Here is a 27,622-nt window from a genome sequence, read left to right on the forward strand (position 1 = left end):
TTTGTGTAGAGTATGGTTGCATAATCGTGTTGATAAAATTCTCCTTCTCTTTTTACCCATTTTCTATTTTGCTCTTTCTATACAGAGGATGATTTAGAAATTATTTGGATTTGTATTTGTTTCCAATACAGGAAAACCTGAACTTCGATTGGTTGGTGGGATGGACAGATGCTCCGGTCGGGTGGAGGTGCTACATGGACACCAGTGGGGGACGCTGTGTGACCTTTACTTTGATATGGAAGACGCCAAAGTGGTCTGTGAGCACTTACAGTGTGGGGCAGTAAACTCAATCCCGGAAGGAGCCCGCTTTGGAAAGGGTACTGGTGCAGTGTGGAAGGAAAATTACAGGTGTCTGGGGAACGAGACGCGATTGTGGGATTGTCCTGTTTCATCCTGGGAACAGTTTAGCTTCTCCCATGAAAACGATGCAGGTGTCATCTGTACGGGTGAGTCATCTCAGTCAATTGAACTGAAATACACCAACCGCTCTGCTGTCAAGCATCATTGACTATTTCCACAGGTCTCTGATTCACTAGTTTTGCTGATCCCATGCTTCCTTTGTCAGTCAGATTCTGAGATGTGTTTGTGGGTTTATTGGTCTGAATTAAATTACAAATGAATCAAAGCTTCACTCCAGTAAACATTTATACATACAATGACTCGTTGGTAGTACCTCTCGTCATATAATATCTATTTCCGGGTAAATCTGGAGCATTTTTCAAGGGCTATAGAATCAGCAAGACGCTCCCAGGACCACTGCCATTGAATGTAAATGTTGCTCGAGCATTGAAACTGTTATCAATGTAGGCAGTTCAAATATGAATTATCATGGAATTCTCTGCAAAGATCATCTGTTTAATAGAAAACACTGTGAACTTGTTTCAAGATACATAGTGTGAGATATATTTTAAGTTCCACCACACCGATTGCAATAAAATTATAGTGAATGGCATAATTCGTTATTTCACCAATGAGCTATGTCTTTGAAAATTTCACAAACATGATGTAAATTTAAATTCTCCCAATTTCCAGGATTATATTTATCTCTCAGCCAGCACCCTCATATAACAGATTATCTGCTCAGTTATCTGATCACTGTATGTGGGACACTGCTCAATGCAAAAGTGCTCCCACGTTTCACAATTTACAATATAGGTAATAAAAACAGGAAGTGCTGGAAATACTCAGCAGTTCTGGCAGCATCTATGGTGACAGAAAGAGTATCAACCTTTCAGATTGTGGATCTTTCATCAGAACTTAGAGATTTAACAGTTTTTTTTAAAGAAAAGGGGAAACAAGGAAAGAATGAAAGGAACGCTCCGTGATGTGGTGAAAGACAGGAGAGATGAAATGGTAAAACGAACAATGCAGAGCAAAAGTATGTTAGAATGGGCCAAGTAAAAAGCACATTTCTAGAGGATGTGCAAATTGGAAGTCAAATATCGTCCAAAAAAGAAAAAAAGGGGGAGGGAATCTGATCTGAAATTGCTGAACTCAGTGTTCATTCTAAAATGCTGCAAAGAGTCTAGTGGAAAGAGGAAGTGCTGTTTCTCAAACGTATGTTATCCTGCATTGGAACTGTCCAGGAGAAAGAGGAGGGAGAGGTCAGAGTGGGAGTGCAGTAGACAATGAAAATGACAGGCAACTGGAAGCGAAAGGTAAAGCTTGCAGACTTGAAAAAGGTGTTCTGCAAAGTAATCCCTCCACTGTGTTTGGTCTGCCAATGTAAAGGAGACGCATCATGATCAGTCAATACAGTAAATACATTAGACTAAAGATTAAGCAGTACAAGTAATTCGTTGTTTCACTTGGAAGCAGTGTTTTGGGGCTTGGATGGTGAGAAAGGTGGAGGTAACAGGGCAGTGGTTGGAACTCCTGCGCTTTCATGGGAAGTTCCTGTGGGAAGGGGTTTTGAGAATGATTGAAGGGAGTATCAGGGTACATTTTCTATACTTAATAAAGAAATAGGAGGCTTATTGAAGCAGGAATATTCTGAAGAGATCATACATTTGGAGTATTTGTTTGATGGTTAGCATTGCTGTAACCCTCTCAAGTCGTTTTTGTTGCGAATGCAGTACATTACATTGAAAGAAGTACAAGTAAATCGCAGTGGGGGTGGGGGGGCGGAATCCTCGGTTGAGGAAAAAGGAAGACATATCAGAAACGCTGTCATGGAAGGTAGCATCATCAGAGCAGATGCGTCGGAGACGGAGAAACTGGGAGAATGGAATGGAGTCCTTTTTGGAGGTCCTTACAACCACAGTGGCTTACAGGGCCCTCAACCGTGCCTGGCCCATTTCCTGCACCTCTACCCTCTCCCCTTCCCCTCCCTCCCAAAACCGTGACATGGTTCCCCTTGTCCTCACATTCCACCCCATCAGCCACCATATCCAAAGGATCATCCTCCGCCATTTCCGCCACCTCCAGCGTGATGCCACTACCAAATGCATCTTCCCCTCCCTTCCCCTGTCAGCATTCTGAAGGGATCGTTCCCTCCGTGACACCCTGGTCCACTCCTCCGCTACCCCACCACCTCATCCCCTTCCCACAGAACCTTCACCTGCAATCGCAGGAGGTGTAATACCTGCCCATTTACCTCCTCTCCCCTCACTATTCCAGACCCCAAACACCCCTTGCAGATGAAACAGCGATTTACTTGTATTTCTTTTAATGTAGTCTTTTGTATTCGCTGCTCACAATGTGGTTTCCTCAACATTGGGGAGACCAAACGCAGACTGCATGACTGATTTGTGAACACCTCCAACAGTCCTCAAGCAGGACCCTGAGCTTCTGGTTGCTTGCCATTTCATCACTCCCCCTGCTCTCATGCTCACATCTCTGTCCTGGGATTGCTGCAATGTTCCAGTGAACATCAACGCAAGCTCGAGGAACAGCATCTCATTTTCCGATCAGGAAACCCACAGCCTGCCGGACTGAACTTTGAGTTCAATAATTTCAGAGCATGACGGGCCCTCCATTTTACTTTTATTTTGAGTTATTTTTTCTTTTCCAATTTTAATATTGTTTTGTTTTTATATTATTTCATCTGAGTTTGGTCAGTTGGGTTACCCACTTTTTTATTATGTTAGTACTTGTGGCTGTTCAATTTTCAGTCTATTAACACCCTTTCTGTACTAATGCTTTGTCTTTCAACACACCACTAACACATCTTTGCTCCATGTCATTCTGGTCAACTATTCTGTAACCTCATCCTCTGTACAGCTTCTCCTTTGTTATCTCTTGCCCCACACCCACTTAACTTGCTTATAACCTGTTACGTTTCTAATATTTGTCAGTTGTGAAGGCGGGTCACTGATCTGAAACGTTAACTCTGCTTCTCTCTCCACAGATGCTGCCAGACCTGCTGAGTATTTCCAGCAATTCTTGTTTTTATTTCAGATTTCCAGCACGCGCTGAATTTTGCTTTTAATTTGCTATTTCTCAAACTTATGTTAACCTTCATTGGAACTGTGTAGGAGAAAGAGGAGGGAGAGGTCAGAGTGGGATTGGAGTATCCAATGAATACAAGGAAGATAAAGGTGAAGTTTGCAGACTAAACAAAGGTGTTCTGCAAATTAATCACTCGACTGTGTTTGCTGTGCCAATGTAAAGGAGACGCATCATAATCAGTCAATACAGCAAATACAGTATACTGAAGAGAAAGCAGTACGAGCAAATCGTTGTTTTGCTTGGAAGCAGTATTTGCCGGCTTGGACGGTGAGAAAGGTGGAGGTAAAAGGGCAGTGGTTGCATCTTCTGCGCTTGCCTGGGAAGTTCCTGTGGGAAGGGTTGCTGAGAATGATTGAAGAGTGCATCAGGGTGTCACAGAGGGAATGGTCCCTTTGGAATGTTAAAAGTGGAGGGAAGGGGAAGATGTGCTTGGTAGTGGTATCACATTAAAGGTGGTGGAAATGGTGGAAGATCATCTGTTGAATATGGAAGGTGATGGAGTGGAAGATGAGGAGAAGCAGAATCCTATCATGGTTCTGCGAGGGGGGAACGGGTGAAAGCAGAAGTATGGGAAATGGAATGGACGTGATGGGGCCCTGTCAACCATGGTGGGTGGATGAGGAGATGAGGAGAGTCCTCGGTTGTGGAAAAAGGAAGACATATCTGGAAGCACTGGTATGATCGGTTGCATCACCAGACAGATACAATGCAGATGGAGAAAGTGGAAGAATGTGAAAGATTCGTCAGACGAATCGTGGTGTGAGGAATTATAGACAAGATAACTGTGAGAGTCACTGGGCTTACTCTTTATATTGGTTAATAGCCTATCCCCAGAATCAGAGACAGAGATGTTGAGGAAGGGAATGGAAGAGTTGAAGATGGACCATGTGAAGATGAGGGGGAGAAATTGGAATAAACGTTGATGATGCTTCACGTACAGGGCGAGAGCAGGAAATATCAGTACATGTGGACAGGAGGACAACCTTCAGTCCCTCGGGTCAGTCACCTGTCATCATTAGTGACGACAAATCAAAAGTGCTTCATTGCCTGTGAGGCGATTTGAGATGTCATCGGAAGCATTGTGGCAACGTAAACTTGTCTGTTTCTCTCCATATGGATGAAAGGAACTGTCATCTGTCAGGAGCCATTTAAAGCCCCTGCCCCACCCTTCGGTCTCTTAACTTCTCAATTGCCGGTATGTGCCGCGCTCACCTCCAGTTCATTTTACCCTTGGCCCCCAGTTTAAACAGCGGAAGCTACTCGGTATGTCTCCAAAATGTATTTACTGAGAAAAGGTGATAGTGAACAACATCTGCCGACAAGCCTTCTGAACAATGATGACAGAAATAGTAACCATCAAAATTAATAACTTTTCTGGTGGCAGCAAACTATGCTTCAATTTCACCATTGTGTTTCATATTGTAGATGAAAATTGGTCACTAAGGCTGACTAACGGGGGAAGCTGGTGTGATGGGCGAGTAGAGATTTACTACACCGGCAGCTGGAGGAGATTGCAGGACAGACTCTGGACCCTGAATGATGCCAACGTGGTCTGTACACAGCTGGGCTGCGGTGAAGCGACAGCCACTTATAACTATCCAAAGGACGGAAAGGGTGAAGGACCCGTCTGGGTGAATGATGTCCAATGTGTCGGAAATGAATTGCAGCTCCAGAACTGCAGTTTGTTCACATTGAATTCGTCTCTCACTGACAGTATGGATGTTGGGGTCCTGTGTTCAGATAAACAAATTCTTCACTGCTTTTGCAAAAACAAAGAAGTGAAATGTCTAATCTGCTGAGAAAAGTGATAATACGTGTTACTTGTTCCTGCGTGTCTCAAATCAGTACTTTCACTTGGGGGCAGGGGATGAGGATGGTGGGCGGTCGGGGAGCTGGGGATGGATGGGGTGGTGTGCAATGAGAGAGGACATGGACACAATTAAACAACAAGAACTTTTTTCTTACAGAACTTTCAATAAACACATACATCACAAAGAGTTTATCAGGAATGTAATCGGACAGAAAACTGACACAGAGCCAGACAAAGAGATGTTCAAGTGGGTGACTACTTCTTTAGTCAGATGGTTGGATTTGAAGAGGCGGAGACACAGAGATGTTTGGGGTGGAAATTCTCATCTGGGTGGTTAGATGGTTAAAGGCTAGACTGAAAGTTGTGGGGGATGAAAGTGGGAGATGTACAAGAAGCTGGATTCAGAGAAATGCAGAGCTCTCGAAATGATTCAGGCTGGAGGCGGTTATACAGATGGCAGGGGGAGAGCATTAAGGTGTCTGAACATGAAGATCATAATTGAAAACTCGTGGCATTGGTGGCAGGGAAACCAGTGAGTGCAGTGGCGCTCCTGAGAGAGGCTTCATGGAGGACAGGCGACAAAGCTTTGGATGAGCTGATGTTTCTGGAGGATGCAGGATGGGTGATCACCCGGGAGAACATTGAAAGATGCGGTTCTGCAGACAACAAAGCATGGGTGAGCATTTCAGCAGCAGATGGGCTGAGGCCGGAAGGGAGGTGAAGGATGATAGAGGTCAAAGATAACGGCCTTGTGGTAAGTAGAATATGGAATTGGAATCTCATCTCTGGTGTCAAATCCGGCGCCGAGCTTGCAATCAGTTCTATTGCACAGTATATCAGTGGATGTAGCTGTGTGGGAGTTGTGCTGGTGTAAGTTTCAGTAGGCTGTGTATAAAAGTAAACAGATGTTTTGGACTATACGCTTGAAAGTTCCATCGTGCAGAATGTCAATGCAGGCATATGTTCTGGGGAAGTTGCATTATGCAGAATGTAAGCCTCGACAGATGTTTTGGGGTTGTGCCAACGAACGTTTATTTAAATATGACTGAGTGGAACTTGCAACATATGAGATGGTGAATGATTCAGATTTGATACCGATTGGTTACAGCAGTATTTTTTTCGGACACATTCAATACATTCCAGCGTTTCACGTCAGAGGTTTACAGTGCTGAATGTTTATTACACACTCAGTCACTGGACAGAGTAGAGTATGTAATCTTGTTCTTTAGTTAGGTAGATGTCCAGCTCCACCCAACATTTATGTCCGCCTACAGAAGCCATGTGTCTTCTCCTTGTCTTCTACTTCTCTATGTGATGGTTCACATCCTGATTCTTATTCCCCAAAGTGCCTGACGCAATTAGTCCAATCATTTTTGTCTAGTCCAGATTGAATACTGGTTTCCTGCTCAGCCAGGAGGTCTACGCATCTGGATTTCAATTGTCCAGTGACACTTCCTGATCCTGTCCAACATTTTGCAGAGAGATCCTGTTTTCTGCCTTCGTTGTTCCCTCCAACAGTCACATATTCATATAGTTGGTAGTTTAGTTCATTGATATTTTACAGACAATAGCAATTGATAATGTGCCTCACAAGATTCGTCTGCTCATTGAACATAATAGCAGCAGCCTGTCTGGACAGATAGGTCTGCATATTCTCTGTTCAGACGTGTGGTTTATCTCTAAAATTACTCAGATGTCTTCATTGTCAAAGACAGAGTCCCATCCTTACAAAAGTAAGTGATTCTGTTATGCAATTAATATTAAATTGATTTGTGATAATGTTATAATCAACACAACCCTAGAACATAGTTCCACACGAAGATACAGCATATTGCAAGGCTGATGTTTAAGGGTAGAACTTGTGAACGTTACATTCTCCAGTATGAAGTGGAAGTAATAAATAGAGTTGATTAAACAAATGCTGACCTTGCCAGTGACACCCACAGCCCATGAAAGAATTAAAAAAACAGAAAGGCACGGTGACATCTGGCGAACTATCTGGTAATATAATCCTGAATGGATCAATCACATAAAGCATCATCGGGCCCTGCTCTTCTTCACTAAAACCACCCGTTAGACAAAGATCATGCAGGAAGGCAATGAAAACTTACAGCATATCTCCTCCATCATAAATCTTCCTCCTGAACACCTCCCCTGCTTCGTCCACCCTCAACTCCAAAAATAAGTGAGAGGAGTTCGTGCACTTTTTTGTCACAAAGTTCAAAAACATCCATTCATTCGCCTCCACTACTTCCCTTTCTTCGCCAACCCACCAGGTCTAACTTCCTATCTGTTCCCCACCCCCACCCGCACCCCATACCATCACCCTGAATTCACATTTTTTGTTCGCTTCTACAGAGATGAAGGAAATAGGAGATAGCAGTAAATGTCTTATGAAGATAACAAATAAGGGTAACATACATGGGCAAGAAACTGATACAGTTACATAACATGAGTATAAATTAACTGTTAATTGTGTGAGTGATTGCCTGTGCCACACCGTAAACCGCATTCAAAACATAAAAGGGAAACGGGAGACCATAACTTGTCAAAGTCAGATGTCGTAGGATATCTGAAACATTTCTGTTCTTTACATTCTATGTGAGAAGTAAGTGTAAACAGATATTCTGTTGTATTGTTTTATTTACCTGTCACAGGCACATTTAACATGTTGTTTTTAATGCTGGTGATGGCACAATGAGTTGTAATGAGTGATGAGGTGAATGTGTATTGAAAGTATAATCCTCATGTACTGTTATCCAACAGACCACGTGCAGTTAACGCTCTCTGACGGTGGAAGCCCATGTACTGGCCGAGTGGAGATTTATTACAATGGGACATGGGGCTCAGTTTGTGATGATTCCTGGGATCTGGCGGACGCTGACGTGGTTTGCAAACAGCTGGGTTGTGGAAAGGCATTGGACATGGCACTTCCTGCATCTTGTGGACCAGGCTCAGGGCCAGTTTGGTTGGATGAACTGAAGTGTTCCAGTAACGAATCATTTCTCTGGAAATGTCCCTCAGCATCGTGGGGTAACCACGACTGTTCTCATAAAGAAGATGTGAGGGTCATGTGTTCAGGTAACGGTGCTTCCAAATATGCATTTTCCGTAGTGTTGTGCACGTGGCTTCACAGGGAAGCTATTACATCAAATTACATAAAATGAACAGCACAGAATCTGGCCATTCGGCCTAATTGGTCAATGTGGTGCTTATGTTGCCCACGATTATCGCCCCACATTACTGCATCTAACCCTCTTTGCATATCCGCCTACTTCTTTCTCCCTCATGTACCGATATAGCTTTACCTTAAAGGCATCAGTGCTGTTCACTTCAACAATTGCACGTGTTCAGAATTCAAAATTCAAACCACTCCCCAGGTAAAACAAAAACTCTCCTGAATTTCCTTTCAGATTTATTCATGATTATACTTTATTTATGATCAAAAGCTTCGGTCTCTGTCAGTTTATTAGTGATTTCGTGTCTCTGTATCCCGAGATCTCTTTGCTGCTCTGCATCATTTTCACTCATATTTTCCAAGCAAGTACATGTGGCATCTTTATTCTTCCTATCAAAACTCACCAACTTCGACTTATCTGTATTAAAACTCATTTGGCAATTGTATGCCCATTCTACCCGTTTATTAACGTCTTCCATATTTTGTCCTTGGCTTTCTTAGTGTTAACTCTATCCCCAAATTGCTGTCATCTTAAATTTTGAAATGATGTACCCCTTGTCTAAGTCCAAATCATTCATGTAAATGTTGAGCAGCAGTGACACCAGCCCTGTGTCACACAACTTCCCACCTTCCACCATTCTGGGTTACCATCTTTAACAATGACGGTGTGCTTTGTAGCCAGTTTTCGACCATTCTTCCACCGATCTCCAAACTCCACATGCTCTGACCCCAGTAATGATCCTACTATGTGGTACCTTGACAGACGCTTTTAGAGAAAAACAAACATGCATATTGCATCGACAGAATTATCTTTCTGTACCTTATTCAATTAATTCAATAACGTTGTTTGTCTTCCTGTTGTGAAATCCATGTTTATTATTCTTCATTACATTGTGGGCTGTCAGATTTTCTGAAATAATTACCGACAATCAGTGAACACAACCGGTGCAGCATGTGTTGAACTGTGCAGTATGAACATTTAGCAAGTTATGAATCTAAACATCTGGATATTTCTTGTGTCATTAACAGAGCACAAAGAGCTGCAGCTAGTGAATGGGAAACATCGCTGTGAGGGGAGAGTGGAAGTGTTCTACAATGGCACCTGGGGAACAGTGTGCTCAGATACATTTGATGGACCTGATGCAGAAGTGATTTGTAAACAGTTACAGTGCGGTCCTCTCTGTTCTATCGATTATTACACTCAGTCATTCGGAGAAGGATCCGGAACCATTTGGCTCGATGGGATGAAGTGTATTTCACATGAATCGTTCCTTTGGCAGTGTCAAACAGAATCGTGGGGTAAACACAACTGTGAACACAGGGACGATGCTGGAGTTGTTTGTTCAGGTAACAATACAAACCTCTCAATGTGCAAGTGTCATTTGAAACATCGGTGTCTGAAACAGCCAGCATGTTTCTCTTCTCAACAGAAGCGAATGTAGCAAAGGAGCAGCTCCATAGATCAGAGGACTGCATTCGAGAATATGATTGTAAACGTGTGCTTTCACCAGGTGCTACTTCCTCTTTCCTATACCAACAATTGTACTCCTGTCTTATACTACATCAATAATAATAATTGATTCTCTTTGACAGATTCGGGACAATGGTTGCGCCTGTTTGGAAGTAAAACCAACTGCTCCGGGAGAGTGGAGATATTGTGCAATAACATCTGGGGCACGGTGTGTGATGACTCCTGGGATATGGCCGATGCCAATGTTGTCTGCAGGCAGCTGGGTTGTAGCCACGCTCTATTGGCCCCAGGAGGGGCTACTTTCTCCCAGGGTGACGGTGTTATCTGGCTGGATGATGTGAAGTGCACCGGAAGCGAATGTTCTCTGGCCGACTGTCCTTCCTCATCGCCAGCTCAATCTGACTGTGATCACAAGGAAGATGCCAGTGTGATTTGTTCCGGTGAGGATGGCAGGGTTTGGAGAGTGGGGTTAAGGTTGTTTTGTTAAATTGACTCGTGACTTCAGGAAATTAAGAACAGTATTTATCGTTTAAATGGAAAGCGCAGAAATTTCATCTTTTTGAACTTTTTTGTACACTATATTCCACAGGACTCGATGTGCCTCCAATTGTTTTCCCGTCCACATCTGCAGGTATTACTATTCCAGCGAGTGTTAGGGTTTGTATTAGTTGAATTGGTATTGTTGTCATTCTCAGAAGATACTATGAGCACGTTCTCAATGACTGGATAATTTTTTGCCTCACCGGACATTTCAAATGGTCTGATTGAAATTCTGCTAATCCCAGTTTCTGGCTGAACCTGAACTGTCCTGTACTCATCAGAAACATGGGGGCACTGTCTCTGTAATTTAGACTGGCTCACACTTTCCTCTGGTGCAATGTGCACCACACATAATGGGGAATGTTCAGCCCAACTCATTGCCCGGAAGCAGTGGATATAATTATTAAATACTTCTTGTAAATATTTTATTGTGTAAGATGGACTGTGTCTGTGTTAAAACTTTCTGTATTATTGTCATTAAGAACAGGGATATAAAACTACTTCCATCCTCGTTGCGGGCTGCTTCGGAGTCCTGCTAATCTCTGTGTTGATCTCACTGATAGTGGTTGTACAGAAAAAAGTCACTCAGAAGAGGTGAGGTTCATATCTTACCGCGGATCCAACACAAGATCCCAGATATTGTGACATATCCTTGCAAAACTCTCGTTCATTGCAGCTTTCTATGGACTGCCAACTGGCCTTGTTAGAAATACATTGAACTCGTTTTTGCTGATTTTCTCCATTCAAAGTTCTCCTGAATTAATAGAATGTGACATTTGAAATTAAGAGTGATTTGAATTGTCCACATTCACTGTGAGAGTTCAGCACATAATTCATGAAAGTCTTGAAAATGTACTTATTGTAACAATGGATCCGGAAGTTCTATTGACATTTTTGGGCTGTGCATTCACCTATTTATTTGACTGTTAATCTTCCTTCATCCATTGGGTATCAATTTCAGCCCTTCAGATTCTGGCTCTGGGCATCCAATCTCGAGCTTTCTAACCGGCTCTGTCTGTTACGTTTACAAGTGATATTTGTATAGGTCCTTATGCATTCACCAGCGGTGATTCCACATTCCAAAACAACGCTTCCACTCATATTTCACCCATTCAACGAACTCCTGATTTACTATAACAAATGGACTCTTAATAAATGACACTTTTCATAATAATATAGTGTTCTTGTAGAAATGGCTCGCTCTCTCTTATTAAGAAAGATTCTATATCTCGGACAGCATAGGCCTGTTATCTCAACCAAGGACCCGATCAGAACAGGCTCTGTAACATGACAGTCCTAAAGCTGATAAGATCGAGCCTGGTAACCTCGCTCGACTGGAGGTATTTTACAAACGATCACAAGCAGGAGAACGGGTCATAGAGTAGTCGAGTTATACAGCAGAGAAACGCGCCCTACCACCCATCGTGTCTGTGCCAGCCATCAAGCACCTGTCTATTCTAATCCCATTACTCAGCCCTTGTCCCTTAGCCTTGGATGCCATGGCATTTCAAGTGCTCATCTAAATACCTTAAATGTTGTGAGGGTACTGCCTCTACCATCCCTTCTGGCACTGTGTTCCAGACTCCAAACATCCTCTTTGTGAATATTTTCTTCCTCAATTCTCCTCTCAAACTCCTGCCCCTTACTTTAAATAAATTCCCCCGGTTACTGAGCCCGCCGCTAACGGAGCACGTTTCTTCCTATCTATCATATCAATGCCCTTCATAAATTTGTATGCCTCAATCAGGTCCTCCCTCAGCCTTCTCTGCTCTCAAGAAAACAACCCTAACCTATCCAGTCTCGCTTCATAATTGAATTGCTCTCGCCCAGGTGAACCCCCTCAGCACTCTGTCCAGTGCACACACATCCTTCCTGAAGTGTGGTGCCCAGAACTGTACATAGTACTCCAGTTGTGACTTAACTATCATTTTATACAGCTCCATCATAACCTCCCTGCTCTTATATTCTATGCCTCGGCTCATAACTACAAGTATTCCATATGCCTTCCTCACCAACTTATTTCCCTGTTGTGCTGCCTTAACTGATCTATGGGCAAGTACGCCAAGGTCCCTCTGACCCTCTGTACTTCTTAGGGTCCGACCATCCATTCTATATTCCCTTGCCTTGTTAGTCCTCCCAAAATGTATCACCTCACACTTCTCAGGATTAAATTGCATTTGCTATTCCCCCTCCTATCTTGCCAGCTCATCTTTATCGTCCTGCAATCTAAAGCTTTCCTCCTCAATGTTTATGACATCAGTAATTTTCGTGTCATCTGCGGACTTACTAACATTACTCCTGTATTCACATCTAAATCATTAATGTACATTCCAAACCGTAAGGGTCCCAGAACCGATTCCTGTAGTACACCACTGGTCACTGGCTTCCAATCGCAAAAACAACCATCGACCATCACCCTCTGCCTCCTGCACTAAGCCAACTTTGGATCCAATTTGATAAATTGCCATGGATCCCACGGGCTCTTACATTCAAAAAGGAAATAGTGAGAGATCAGGTCCCACATGTTCCCGTAAAGTTGAGGGGTAGGAGCAACAAGTCCAGGGAACCCTGGATGTCAAGGGATATGGAGGATTAGACAAAGAATAAAAAGGAGGCTTGTGACAGATTCAGATTGCTGATCACAGCGGCTGCCCTCGAGGAGTATAGAAAGGAGAGGGGTACTTAAAAAATGACTTCGGAGAGCGAAGTGGGGACATGCACAAACACTGGTGAGCAAGATAAAGGAAACTCCAAAGGCGTTGTTTTAAGTATATTAAGGGAAAGAGGATAACCAGGGAAAGAGTAGGGCCGATTAGGGACCAAAATAGCCATCAGTGTGTGGAGACAGAGGACATAGATTAAGTTTTTGATGATTACTTCTCATCTGTGTTCACCATGGAGACGGATGATGCAGGTGTAGAGACCAGGGAGGGGGATGGTGATATGCGTGAACAAATTAACATTGAAAGTTAGGAAGTATTAGATGATTTAGTGGGCTTAAAATGGATAAATCCTCAGGCCCAGATGAGATGAGCCACAGGCTGTTATCTGAGACAAGGGAGGAGATAGCAGGGGCTTTGACACATATTTTCAAAAACTGTCTGGTCACAGGAGATGTACCAGAGGACTGAGAACAGTGAATGTGGTACCATTATTCAAGAGGGGTAGCAGGGCTAAACCAGGGAATTACAGGCTGGTGAATCTAACATCGGTGGTTGGGAAACTATTGGAAAAAATATCCGAGGAACAAGATTAATCTCCACTTGGAGAGGCAGGCATTAATTGGGGCCAGTCAGCATGGCTTTGTAAGGGGGAGATCGTTTCGAACAAACTTGATTGAATTTGTCCCCAGTCTGCTGCAGGTAAATATATGAGTATGCAGAAAGATAGATACATAGACATATACGAAAATAAGCACAACAAAACTACTCCGCATTCACAATACCTGGCTTGTCTCTTCACTATCACCATCTCTGTGATTTGGATGTGTTCGCAGATAATTTACTGTTAAAGGCTCGTGGGTTGTAACTAAACTTTAATCATTCCCACCCTCCATCTGACAGGTTCTGTCACGAGTGGCAAGGGTTCACCGGCTGGTTTGTACCATGCAGTTTATGAAGAGATTGAGAATATTCCACCTGGCAAGGATTCCTATCAGATCAGGCGTTCAGGTCTGAGTTTTATATTTCATACCGAATTTTCACAAGGCAAATGTTACTTCCGCTTAAATACCCCATTTTAATGGTCAGTTTACTGACTGAACACTGTCAGAAATCCGCTTACTATCACCATGTGAAGGAGTCCTATCACAGTGCGAGAGTGTCTATATCTGTGTGTACAGTAAGATGAGCAATGGGTTTGGGAAGATTCCCACCCGTCACTACTGCTTAAAGAACGTGATTTCTGTTTCTTTGTAACTGTCATGTCATTTTATTCCATTTAAACTGGACCATAAATAGTCACTGCTCTCAGAAGGAGACAGTCAGATTATCTCAGATATTATTTCCCTGGGTAACTGGATCAGAAATACGTTCCCAACAGGAACTTCTTACCCGAAATCGGTGGTTTCTACAAAAATTCCTATTCTGACACTTTGTATGCTGAAGTTTAAAATTAAATCTACAAATTCCACTTCATGATAGTGGAGCAACAACACTACCAAATCGATGAAAGCTTTGTCCTGCGATATATTTGGAGAGCGATTTAACCATTCAGATAAATTTCTGAGGTTACAACAAAACACACAAAGACGATTTCCCTGGCAGATAAGGTAAAGGCGAATCCTAAACGATTCTATAAGTATATTAAGAGGAAATGGGTAGCGAGGGAGAGATTAGGTCCCTTTCAGGATCGGTGCGGTAATCTGTGTGTGGAGCCACGGGAGATGGGCGAGGTCTTAAAGGAATACTTTCCGTCTGTATTTACCGTGCAGAAGTTCATGGAAGCTAGCGAGTTCAAGGGAAGGGACAGCGATCTCCTGACGTATATCAACATTACAAGAGAGGAGGTGTTGGAGGTTTTGAAGCGCATTCAGGTGGATAAATCTCCAGGGCCTGACCAGGTGTATCCTGGGATGCTATGGGAGGCAAGAGAGGAGATTTCTGGGGCCTTGGCAGAGATTTTTGCATCATCGTTAGCCACAGGTGAAGTACCGGAAGACTGGAGGATAACTAACGTTGCGCCTTTATTTAAGAAGGGAAGCAGGGATAAGCCAGCGAACTACAGGCTGGTGAGTATTACATCATTGGTGGGGAAGTTAATCGCAGGGATTCTGAAAGACAGGATTTATATGCATCTGGAAAGGCAAGATCTGATGAGGATAGTCAGCATGGCTTTGTGCGTGGGAAATCATGTCTCACGAATTTGATTGAGTTTTTTGAGGAGGTGACCAAAAGGATTAGCGAGGGTAGGGCGGTGGACGTTGTGTACATAGACTTTAGCAAGGCGTTTGACAAGACCCCGCATGGTAGGTTGTTCGGGAAGGTTCGAACACATGGGATCCAGGATGAGGTAGCCAATTGGATACTAAATTGGCTGGCTGATAGGAGGCAGAGGGTAGTGGTGGAGGGTTGTTAACGAGCAAAAGAACAAAGATAATTACAGCACAGGAACAGGCCCGTCGTCCCGCCAAGCCTGCGCCGATCCAGATCCTCTATCTAAACATGTCGCCTATTTTCTAAGGGTCTGTATCGCTTTGCTTCCTGCCCATTCATGTATCTGTCTAGATACATCTTAAAAGACGCTATCGTGCCCGTGTCTACCACCTCCGCTGGCAACGCGTTCCAGGCACCCACCACCCTCTGTGTCAAGAACTTTCCACGCATATCACCCCGAAACCTTTCCCCGCTCACTTTGAACTCGTGACTGCTAGTAATTGAATCCCCCACTCTGCGAAAAAGCTACTTGCTATCCACCCTGTCTATACCTCTCATCATTTTGTACACCTCAATCAGGTCCCCCTTCAACCTCTGTCTTTCTAATGAAAACAAGCCTAATCTACTCAACCTCTCTTCATAGCTAGCGCCCTCCATACCAAGCAACATCCTGGTGAACCTCCTCTGCACCCTCTCCAAAGCATCTACATCCTTTTGGTAATGATAATGTTCTTCAGATTGGAGGCTGGTGATCAGTGGTGTGCCGCAGGGATCGGTGCTGAGCCCTCTGTTGTTTGTCATATATATTAATGACTTGGATGAGAAGTAGGGGACATGATTAGTAAGTTTGCAGATGACAACAGATTGCAGGTATAGTGGACAGTGAAGAAGGTTGTCTAAGTTTACAACAGGATGCAGATCAACTGAAAAGTGGGCAAGGGATTGGAAAATGGAATTTAACGCAGGCAAGTGCGAAGTAATGCATTCTGGGATGTTAAACCAGGGCAGGACATATACAATGAATGGCAGGGCACTGGGGAGTGTTGCTGAGCAGAGAGACCTTGGTGTGCAAGTACATTGCTCCCTGAAAGTGGCAACACTGGTAGACAGGGTGGAGAACAAGGCGTGTGGCGTGCTTGCCTTCATTGGCTGAGGCAGTGAGTACAAGAGTTGTGACGTAATGTTACACTTGTACATACCATTGGTTATGCTGCACTAGGTGTACGGTGTGCAATTCTTTTCGCTGCATGACAGGAAAGATGTGCTAAAGTTGGAGAGCGTGCAGAAAGGATTCACCAGGATGTTACCTGGTTTGGAGGGCTTGATTTCTGAAGGGAGATTGGATAGGCTGGGTCTGTTTTGCCTGAAGCGAAGGAGGCTGAGAGGGGACATGATATAGGTAAATACAATTATGAGAGGCATAGATAGGGTAGATAGCCAGAGTCTGTTTCCCATGGTAGGGGTGACTAAAACTAGAGGACATAACTTTAAGGTGAGAGGGAGGATGTTTAAAGGGGATCAAAGGGGTAAATTTTTCACACGAATAATAGTGGGTATCTGGAATGAGCTGCCAGAGGAGGTGGTGGAGGCACGAACAGTATCAACAGTCAAGAGGCATCTGGAGAGGTACTTGAAAGAGCAAGTCATCGAGGGATATGGAACTAATGCAGGCAGGTGGGATTAGTATAGATAGGCATTATGGTCGGCATGACGCGGAGGGCCAAGGGACCTGTTTCTATGCTGTATGACTCTATGACTCGAAGATCAAATCCGTTATTAGCCTCCTTGCACTCTTTTCTGCCCCATTGTCCGGGGTGGCTTTCGGTTTTGGAACCAATGCGCCGTTTGAGATTCTGAAAGGGAAACAGACAGGGACAGAGTGGAGGGATTCTGGGTTCAGAAACTGTGCTAACTGACTATGTTTTACACTATTATCTCTGCTCTAATGTCTGAAATCTGACCCACCAGCTGTACTGTGTATTGTTTTAACTGCTCGCTATAGGAGCCAACATTTATGGTCCATCTCCAGTTGCACTTGAACCACTGCAATCCCTGTGATGATTGTTTCACAATCAGATACAAAGTCCCAGGACATTGTCACCAGATGATGACGGTATTATGCTATTTACTCGAACGTCCCAATCAATCTCTCCAATAACCATCCATGTTTGTGTTTAACAGTTTCTGATTCCATTGAGTCCCTCAATCAGATTGAATATTACACCAGTCACAGTTTGGGTGACACGGATCCTGGATCAGAAAATCCTGAAAGGAACTCCTCCAGTCTTCAGGGTGGGTACAATTTCACTTGTCACTATCACGTTTTTTAATCCATCACGCTGTCTGCTATCTAAAATTAACAACTAAATATAAAAGAACTTAATCACCTTAAAATGATGCTGCTGAAGACATGGAGCATTGCTGAGTGATTTTAGTTTTAAAAAATGGAGAAATAATTTGGATTTCTACAAAATCATCCCGATTGCACCCAGTAGTATAATGGAATGAAATTTTCAGTTCATGATGTTTTCTGACACTGTTGGCTGGGCGGTGATGTGTGAAATGTGTGTGCATGTTGGATGGGTGATTCAATGGGATACATGTGACATTAAAACGGAGGGCAGAATTTTGTCATACAGTGACCACAGACAGGCGCGGGGGGCGGGGGTGTTGGGGGAGTGAGGGAGGGGCGGGGTAAATGCCACTGGATAGCGGTGCAAAGGAAGCTCGACATCTTCACACTGTTAGGTGATATTCCCAGAGTCGGCAGAGCTGGTGGGTGGAGGCTGCACTTTAAGGCGTTGGACTCGTAACTGAGCCTATAAAACAGGAAATTTATGGCAATTTTCCAAGCTATTCACAATTTAGAAAAGGATGGGTGAGAACAACAGTTTTCAGAGACTCGCCTTCTACAAGCGGGGGAAGGTCAGAGGAAGGTCAGTTTTGGGTGTGAAAGCATTGTGGCACTGGAGGGAGGGTGAGAGATACTGTGTCGCGCTATTGGCAATCTGGAGGCTGGCCAGTCTTGGCGATCAAAACTTAGGTATTCAGGATGAGCGTCCTCTCTGACTTAGAACTTAGATACACCAAGTAAAAAGAATGGAGGCCTTGAGAAGTGAGTGCAGCAATTTACAATAGGTGTCAGCAACTCCGGTTTTGAGGCCTCCCATTGTGGAGGAGAATCAGAGATGGAGAGAGCTGCAGTCCCCGGGAGTTGGTCTGCAGCACCCAGACAGGGACAAGAATCGTGAGGCTGGAAGAGAGTGTGGATGAACAGGGTGCACAGTAGCACGCAAGCAGCTTCTGAGTGCAGAATACGCTACCCACCAGAGTGGGCTTACCATCATTGGCTCTGCTTCCTGCAAATTTCGGAGCAGCAGTGTCACTGAAGATCGTGCCTTTCCAGGGAGGCGGTTACTGATCTCTGCACTATGATTGAAGAGGATATGAATCAATGAGTAGGGGCACCCCGTCTCCAATTTCATTTTCATATTTGTGTCGCTTAAGGTTGTCAGCTTGATGTGAGGCACGGCACTCACCTTGCCACACTACATTAGGGCATTGATCCTATTCCTGCACTGAAGCCTCTTGCATGGGAGCACCTCACGGCTGCTCACATCCTCCTCAATCGCCTGCCACGCCCTCCGTGCCTGCCTAGCAGGCTTCCTCGACCCCTCCCGAAGGAAAAGTGCTTCCATCCTTGCACTTGTTGCCTGGTGGAGCACTTGAAGGGGGGCATGAGGAAACCTGGGAGCCACCCTCGCTCTGGCTGCTGCCATCTGCCAAACACTCCAGTTGTCAGTCCTCCCACCAGATGTCCTACAGTGCTTCTGCCTTTCATCGATTGCGGGCTGCCTTTTAAATATAGCATGGGCCAAAGGAGACTCAACTACTGCGACATGACATGGTCCTTCCATTCGCTGACCTCTAATCTCACTACAGCTGAAGATCACAATCTACCCTGCCAGCCCGGGTCGATTGACGTCTAATAATATCATTCTAAGTATTTCGTCTTACCATTTGATATCTGTGAGTATCATTATTTCCTGTCAGGTCTGGTTCCGGGTGATTATGATGATGTTCTGACTGGAGCCATTGACACTCAGGATAGTCACTTGTTGCTGGACAGTGGTCCTGATGATCTCTTCACACTGACAAGTGCCGGCGGTGATCCCTCCACTCTCGGTCAGTTAAACTCTCACAGTCACCAGCTGTCTGTCACTGCATTGAATTTCTTTCCAATTTGTGTTACCACAGACTGTTTGATTGAAATTCATGTTGAGATTAAAGGAAATTAGATTAATCAATGCCTAAATTATTTTGGAAAAAAGATACTGATTATATTCGGTGTGTGATATCTCTCTTATTAATACTTCCACTGGCAATCCTTAAAGTGCTCAATCTGAACATCTTGATTCAGTCTCAGCAGATCCATTTGATCTGCTGTCACCCAGCGGGCGTTGGTGAAACAACAGGGTGAATGGAGGTGGAAAACATTCAGAGGTCAACAAATTCCAGTCCCCTTTATATTATTGACACATAGATAGATGACCCGCACTGAACCCGCTTTCAGTCCAATCATTAATCCATAATCTTTCTCTCCACAGTATACAGCTCTCAGACCCGCACTGAACCCGCTTTCAGTCCAATCATTAATCCATAATCTTTCTCTCCACAGTATACAGCTCTCAGACCCGCACTGAACCCGCTTTCAGGTCAATCATTAATCCATAATTATTTTTTGCTCCACAGTGTACAGCTCTCAGACCCGCACTGAACCTGCTTTCAGGCCAATCATTAATCCATAATCTTTCTCTCCACAGTATACAGCTCTCAGACCCGCACTGAACCCGCTTTCAGGCCAATCATTAATCCATAATCTTTCTCTCCACAGTATGCAGCTCTCAGACCCACACTGAACCCGCTTTCAGTCCAATCATTAATCCATAATCTTTCTCTCCACAGTATACAGCTCTCAGACCCGCACTGAACCCGCTTTCAGTCCAATCATTAACCCATAATCTTTCTCTCCACAGTATACAGCTCTCAGACCCGCACTGAACCCGCTTTCAGGCCAATCATTCATGCATAATCTTTCTCTCCACAGTATACAGCTCTCAGACCCGCACTGAACCCGCTTTCAGTCCAATCATTAATGCATAATCTTTCTCTCCACAGTATACAGCTCTCAAACCCGCACTGAACCCGCTTTCTGTCCAATCATTAATCCATAATCTTTCTCTCCACAGGATATCGCTCTCAGACCCGCACTGAACCCGCTTTCAGTCCAATCATTAATGCATAATCTTTCTCTCCACAGTATACAGCTCTCAGACCAGCACTGAACCCGCTTTCAGGCCAATCATTAATGCATAATCTTTCTCTCCACAGTATACAGCTCTCAAACCCACACTGAACCCGCTTTCTGTCCAATCATTAATCCACAATCTTTCTCTCCACAGTATACAGCTCTCAAACCCGCACTGAACCCGCTTTCTGTCCAATCATAAATGCATAATCTTTCTCTCCACAGTATACAGCTCTCAGATCCGCACTGAACCCGCTTTCAGTCCAATCATTAACCCATAATCTTTCTCTCCACAGTATATAGCTCTCAGACCCGCACTAAACCCGCTTTCAGTCCAATCATTAACCCATAATCTTTCTCTCCACAGTATATAGCTCTCAAACCCGCACTGAACCAGCTTTCAGTCCAATCATTAACCCATAATCTTTCTCTCCACAGTATACAGCTCTCAGACCCACACTGAACCCGCTTTCAGTCCAATCATTGGTGCATAATCTTTCTCTCCACAGAATACAGCTCTCAGACCCACACTGAACCCACTTTCTGTCCAATCATTAATCCATAATCTTTCTCTCCACAGAATACAGCTCTCAGACCCGCACTGAACCCGCTTTATGTCCAATCATTAATCCATAATCTTTCTCTCCACAGAATACAGCTCTCAGACCCACACTGAACCCGCTTTCTGTCCAATCATTAATCCATAATCTTTCTCTGCACAGTACACAGCTCTCAGACCCGCACTGATCCCGCTTTCAGTACAATCATTAACCCATAATCTTTCTCTCCACAGTATACAGCTCTCAGAGCCACACTGAACCCGCTTTCTGTCCAATCATTAACCCATAATCTTTCTCTCCACAGTATGCAGCTCTCAGACACGCACTGAACCCGCTTTCAGTCCAATCATTAACCCATAATCTTTCTCTCTACAGTATATAGCTCTCAGACCCACACTGAACCCGCTTTCAGTCCAATCATTAACCCATAATCTTTCTCTCTACAGTATATAGCTCTCAGATCCGCACTGAACCCGCTTTCAGTCCAATCATTAACCCATAATCTTTCTCTCGACAGTGTACAGCTCTCAGACCCGCACTGATCTGGCTTTGCTGCTTCACTCTATTCCTGAAAACAATGTTGATGCTAATTGTGAAGCGTTTGCACCAGCAGACATTCCATCAACGATGGGCAGTGACTGTGTAATTCTGCAACTTACATCTCCATCAACCCGGTAAGAGCAATGCTTTATTATTTGTTCCATATTTTCATGTTTTATTTAGAGATACAGCGCTGAAACAGGCCCTTCTGCCCACCGAGTCTGTGCTGACCATCAACCACACATTTATACTAATCCTGCACTAATTCCATATTCCTACCACATCCCTACCTGTTCCTACATTTCCCTGCCACCTGCCTATACCAGGGGCAATATGTAATGGCCAATGTGCCTGTCAACCTGCGAGTCTTTGGCATGTGGGAGGAAACTGGAGCACCCGGAGGAAACCCACACAGACAAAGGGAGAACTTACAATCTCCACACAGGCAGTACCCAAAATTAAACCCAGGTCGCTGGAGCTGTGAGGCTGCGGTGCTAACCACTGCGCCACAGTGCCACCCTAACACTGACACTGACACTGTGTCAGCACAGTGCTGACACTGTGCAGTCCCGGCTGTTTCCGATATTAATATGATAATTAATGGTGTTTTCAACGGTCAGTGATGCCAAAGTATCAGCGAGAACATTTTCTGTACTTACTAAAGAAATAGGAGGCTTATTGAAGCAGAAATATTCTGAGGAGATCTTATACTGTACTGATGTATTTGTTTGATGGCTAACATTGCTGTAACCCTCTCACGTCGTTTATCTTATCCTTTCAGGTAAACACCAGCCTTAAATCCTGTATATGATGTCTGGAGGTGGGGCACAGACTGGTGGAAAATATTCTGTGTTAAATTTGAGAGAATGGCATGAACTTCCCCAACAGTGTGAACATGATGAATGTGCTCTGCTTTACCATATAAACATCACTTTATTTTAATGAACCATCACTTTACTTTGTGATGAAATAACTAGATTTGGCTTTTCTCTATATTTTGCCTGAATGTGCGTGTTTTCTGTTTAATTAAAATACCAAAAAAATTGATTACGGATCATTTCTCTGTCTTTACAAATACTGAGATATATTACTCTGCATGTAATTACCAACACTGTCACAGAGATTAAAACCATTGCTCAATTATAAAAAGTTTGTACAAAATTCGTTTTGTAACCGCTTAACTTTTCCACATCCTATTAAAGAAAGTTTAGAAGACGTCAGGCAATCAATAAACGGTCTGTCTCTTTAATCTGCATTTCTTGTAACTGCTTCCTCCACCGCCATCTACTCAATGTGGACAAATTACTGCAGTTTATAATGTAAGTGCTGATGTACAATGGAAATAAATTTAAATAATAATAATAAAACATGTATTCAATCTTTTAGTTGGAATTTGTGACTTTATCAATATTAATGCCGATATTAATGTTCAAGCATTAAATGCGCACCAATTCCTAGATACAATATATTGTTTCACTGCGCTACACTATCCAGAGTATGTCGGAAAAACAGGAGAATCTGATCAGAAATTAATGTGTTTTTGCACTTTAATTCTAAATATTTCATTTATTCATCAGCAGAGCGCAATTGTTACTCAGTCGGGAGAATGACGACACCATGCATTATTCTCCCACAGATTGTGACTTTTATTCCATTGCTGCACCTACTGAAACACCAGTATACACCAGCAGAGGGCGACCATTATCAGAATTAGAAACAGATCATACTCGAAACACTGAGCAGGTCAGGAATCAACTGTGGAGACAGAAACAGAACTAGCTTTGCATCTTAATGCCATTTCTTCAGAATTATATAATGGTAGAGATTAACTACTTTTAGTAAATGGCGAGCCAGGGAAAGGGGCATTCAAAGAGCAAAATAGTTAAGGTTTGTGTTGAGATGGAAGCAGGAGTGATTAAACGAATCCCTCCACCTTTACTGTCTCTGATCTATGTCCCTTTGATCTGCAACACTTCATTCTCTCAAATCTGACATTGTCATTAAACCTGCTGACAATGGAGTCGTTGTTGTTGTTATTTGCTGAAAATAACCTTGGGGAGCCTAAACTCTAAATCTCTGACATATCTTCGGAGTTCCTCCTGGACCATAACCACACCAGTGAACATCAAGTCATCCTTTCCCATACTATCATTGTACATGGAGACCGGACCTACGTGAGAAGGGCAGCGGCGGTGGGAGATAAAAAGCGGAGGCAGAGACCCCCTTCTACCTCTCTCCAACTGTCAGAGCCGAGCTGTGGCATCTCAGGAAAACAGTTAGGTGATTGCTGGGTATCTCGTCCGTGTCTCTGTTGATTAGCCAAGTGGTTTAAATCAAAAGACGTTATTACAGATGAAGAGTACATTTAAGAAATTCACTTTAAAAATATTTAACATCCAAATTAATTAATTAAATAGAATACAAATGGCTGGGCAGGCAATGTGCTGCTGTTGCAGCTGTACTATGTGGGAACTAGTGGAAGCTGGTGCGATCCACGGTGACAACATCTGCAGCAAGTGTTAGCTGCTCGAGGTACTTCCGACTCTGATTTGATGAGCTGGAGTCCGAGCTGCGGACAGTGCGACACATCAGGGAGGGGCAGAGTTACCTGGACACAGTATTTCAGGAGACAGTCACACCCTTAGATTAATTAAATCAAACTTGGATCATGGTCAGGGACACGAGGGTGTGACTGCGATTGAGGAAGGGATGGTGATCCCGAATTTAGCTTTGGAGGAGACTCAGCCAGTCCCCTGAGTCAATAGGTATGAGGTTCTTGCTCCCGGTGTGGACGAGGGCACAGGCCGCAGGGAGAATGAATGAGCTGAGCACATCACAGTGGTGCAGAGTGCCATTCAAGTGAGGGGTGAGAAAAGACATATAGCAGTAATAGGGGATAGCATTGTTAGGGGAATAGATACGGTTCTCTGCAGCTCAAACAATGAGTCCCGAAGGCTGTGTTGCCTACCTTGTTCCAATGTTAAGGACATCTCTTCTGGGCGAGAGAGGAATTTGGAGTGCGAGGTTAAGGATCCAGTTGTAGTAATCCAGGCAGGTACCGACGACATAGGTAGGACTGGGAAACAGGTTCTGCTGAGGGACTATGTGCAGCTCGGGGCTAAATTAAAAAGCAGAACCACAAAGGTAATAATCTCTGGATTACTTCCTGAGCCACGTGCACATTGGTGTAAGGTTAAGAAGATTAGAGAGGTAGACACGTGGCTCTAAGATTGCTGTGGGAGAAATGGGTTCCATTTCCATCACCAGTACTGGGAAAGGTGAGAGCCGTTCCAATAGGATGGGCTTAATTTGAACAAAGTTGGGACCAGTGGCTTGGCGAATCGTATAACTCGGATTGTAGATCGGACTTTAAAATTATTAGTTGGGGCGGGTGGGGTGGTGGTGGTAGGGTTAAATTGAAAGGAAGTTTTTAAAAATCAAGAAAGAAACGAGAGAGCTGAGGCACAGGGTCATGAGGAGGCGAACAAAGTGTGATGGGAAGGGGCAGAAAATATAATCTGAAGCGTACAGCAGAAATTAGAGCCAGAGTGAGTAGTAATGTTAAAATGTCAACGCTTTAGGCTTTTTAGCTGAATGCAAACAGCATTTATATAAAGATAGATGATTTGATGGCACATACAAAAATAAATGAATATGACCTGATAGCTATTATAGAGATGTGGTTGGCGGGTGACCAAGACTAGGAACTCAATACTCACGGGTATTTGACGTCCTGGAAAAATCGTCAAAAAGGAAAAGGAGGTGGGGTAACTTTGTTAAAAAAAGAATCTATCAATACAGTGATGTTCAGAGATACAGATGCAATGCATCATGATGTGGAATTACTTCGGGTGGAAATAAGGAACAGCAAGGGAAAGAAGTCACGCGTGGTGTTGGTCTATAGGCCCCTGAAGAGATACCTCACTGTCGGACAAATTTTAAATCAGGACGTAATGGAGACGTGTAAGAAGGGTGCTACAATCGTCATGGGTGATTTTAATCTGCATATTGATTGGACAAATCAAATTGGCAGAGGTAAGATGGAGGACTAATTTATAGAGTGCATCAGGAATTGCTACTGAGTGCAATACGTTGCCGAACGTACCTGGGAACAGGCTATTTTAAATCAATTCATGTGTAACGAGGTAGGATTAATAAGAGATATCGTAGTTAAGGATCATCCGGGGGTAACGATCACAACAGGGAAGAATTTCAAGTTCAGTTTGAGGGCGAGCAACTCGGGTTTCAAACTAGTGACCTCAATTTAAACAGAGGCGATCATGGAAGTATGAGGAAAGAGTTGTCTGAAGCGAGCTGGAACAAAATAGACTGAGGGGAAGGTCAGTAGATGAGCATTGGCAGACATTTAAGCAGATATTCCATAACGCTCAGCAAAAAAACAATTATCCCGGTCAAAATGAAGGAATTGACGAGAAGGATGAACGCCCCGTGGTCAACAAAGGTGGTCAAGGAGAGTATTCAATCAAAAGCAAAGGCATACAAAGCAGCAAAAAGTAATGATAGGCCAGAGGATTTGGAATATTTTAGGAACAAGCAATGGATGACTAAGACGCTGATAAAGAGACAGAAAATCGATTATGGAAACAAATTGGCAGGAATTATAAACATAAACAGCAAGAGCTTCCATGGGTACGTTAAGAGAAAGAGAGTAGCTGTAGTGTGTGTGAAACCCTTGGAGGATGCGACTGGAGAGTTGATAACAGAGAACAGGGAAATGGCAGATAATTTAAACCAATATTTGGCATCAATCATCACGTTGGAGGACACTATAAGCAACCCACAGATATCGGATATGCAAGGAGATAATGGGAATAAAGAAGGACCCATAGATGGAGAATAGCAGAAAAACAATACTTTTACTCTTCAGTGTACCCGACAGTTTTATATTGTTTTGGATCACACTGGTTGTGCTTATCATTTACAGCCGAATTGCAGATATTCAATATTTTTCCTCCAACACTGACCCTCACTTTATCACAGTGGCGCAGTGGTTCGCACCGCAGCCTCACAGCTCCAGCGACCCGGGTTCAATTCTGGGCACTGCCTGTGTGGAGTTTGCAAGTTCTCCCTGTGTCTGCGTGTGTCTCCTCCGGGTGCTCCTGTTTCCACTTTCAGACAAAAAAACCTGCAGGTTGATAGGTAAATTGGCCATTCTAAATTGCCCCTAGTATAGGTAGGTGGTCGGGGAATATAGGGACAGGTGAGGATGTGTTCGGAACATGGGATTAGTGTAGGATTAGTATAAATGGGTGGTTAATGGTCGGCACACACTCGGTGGGCAGAAGGGCCTGCTTCAGTGCTGCATCTCCAAATGTAAATCCAAATCAAATCAAATATCAAAGATGCTGCGGATTCTCAGTTCCTGCACCAACACATGTATTTCCGCTGTGATCCAGACTAAATTTAGACAGGAGCTGAAGAACGTAGTGAAATACTCTCTCAATCTCATTGTTAAATTAGTGAAATCATAGAAAGAACTGTAGGTTTTGAAGACTGGAACTAAATCCTATTTCATATTCCATCCCCTACACTCCACACATGAGCAAAAGTATGTTTTATATTCACAGCACTGATCCCTGAAATGATTTAAATGTGGTTCTGATATTATATTTTATTGATAAACTGACCTGTTGAGGTGGGACTTCACACAAAGGCGTCACTGAAAATCTCAGCTGTATTCAACTAAACCCAGCCCGGACTCAGAGCAAAATGGACATAGCGACAAATCACAGTTATTGTGAGATGATGAAAAGAACAGAAAGTGCAATGTGACAGGGTCACCAACAGATGGAGATGGTGAGAATGGAGTAGTAACTGCAGTGAGGCAGGTGCTCCTGCAGACGGAGATGGTGAGAAGGACAGTAAGTGCA

At 43.7% G+C, this 27,622-nt stretch overlaps 1 protein-coding gene and 1 long non-coding RNA gene across 2 annotated transcripts in view; both read left to right on the forward strand.

Annotated features, from left to right (window-relative positions):
- The window catches only part of LOC137361376 (scavenger receptor cysteine-rich type 1 protein M130-like), a 30,132-nt gene extending 12,585 nt beyond the window's left edge, over positions 1-17,547 (forward strand). The window contains exons 2-10 of the mRNA XM_068026246.1: positions 132-446; positions 8,027-8,341; positions 9,468-9,785; positions 9,869-9,949; positions 10,032-10,349; positions 10,499-10,540; positions 10,932-11,043; positions 14,013-14,120; positions 17,505-17,547. Of these exons, the coding sequence (XP_067882347.1) occupies positions 132-446; positions 8,027-8,341; positions 9,468-9,785; positions 9,869-9,949; positions 10,032-10,349; positions 10,499-10,540; positions 10,932-11,043; positions 14,013-14,067 (1,556 nt within the window). The 3' untranslated portion in view covers positions 14,068-14,120; positions 17,505-17,547. The remainder of the gene's footprint in view (positions 1-131; positions 447-8,026; positions 8,342-9,467; positions 9,786-9,868; positions 9,950-10,031; positions 10,350-10,498; positions 10,541-10,931; positions 11,044-14,012; positions 14,121-17,504) is intronic.
- Positions 17,548-23,093, forward strand: LOC137361377 (uncharacterized). Its single transcript, XR_010972185.1, has 3 exons — positions 17,548-17,615; positions 21,709-21,865; positions 22,513-23,093. It is a non-coding gene; the product is annotated as an uncharacterized lncRNA (long non-coding RNA).
- The last annotated feature ends 4,529 nt before the right edge of the window (positions 23,094-27,622 follow it).

The sequence above is a fragment of the Heterodontus francisci genome, unplaced genomic scaffold (assembly GCF_036365525.1).
Source record: "Heterodontus francisci isolate sHetFra1 unplaced genomic scaffold, sHetFra1.hap1 HAP1_SCAFFOLD_159, whole genome shotgun sequence".
Lineage (NCBI taxonomy): Eukaryota > Metazoa > Chordata > Chondrichthyes > Heterodontiformes > Heterodontidae > Heterodontus > Heterodontus francisci.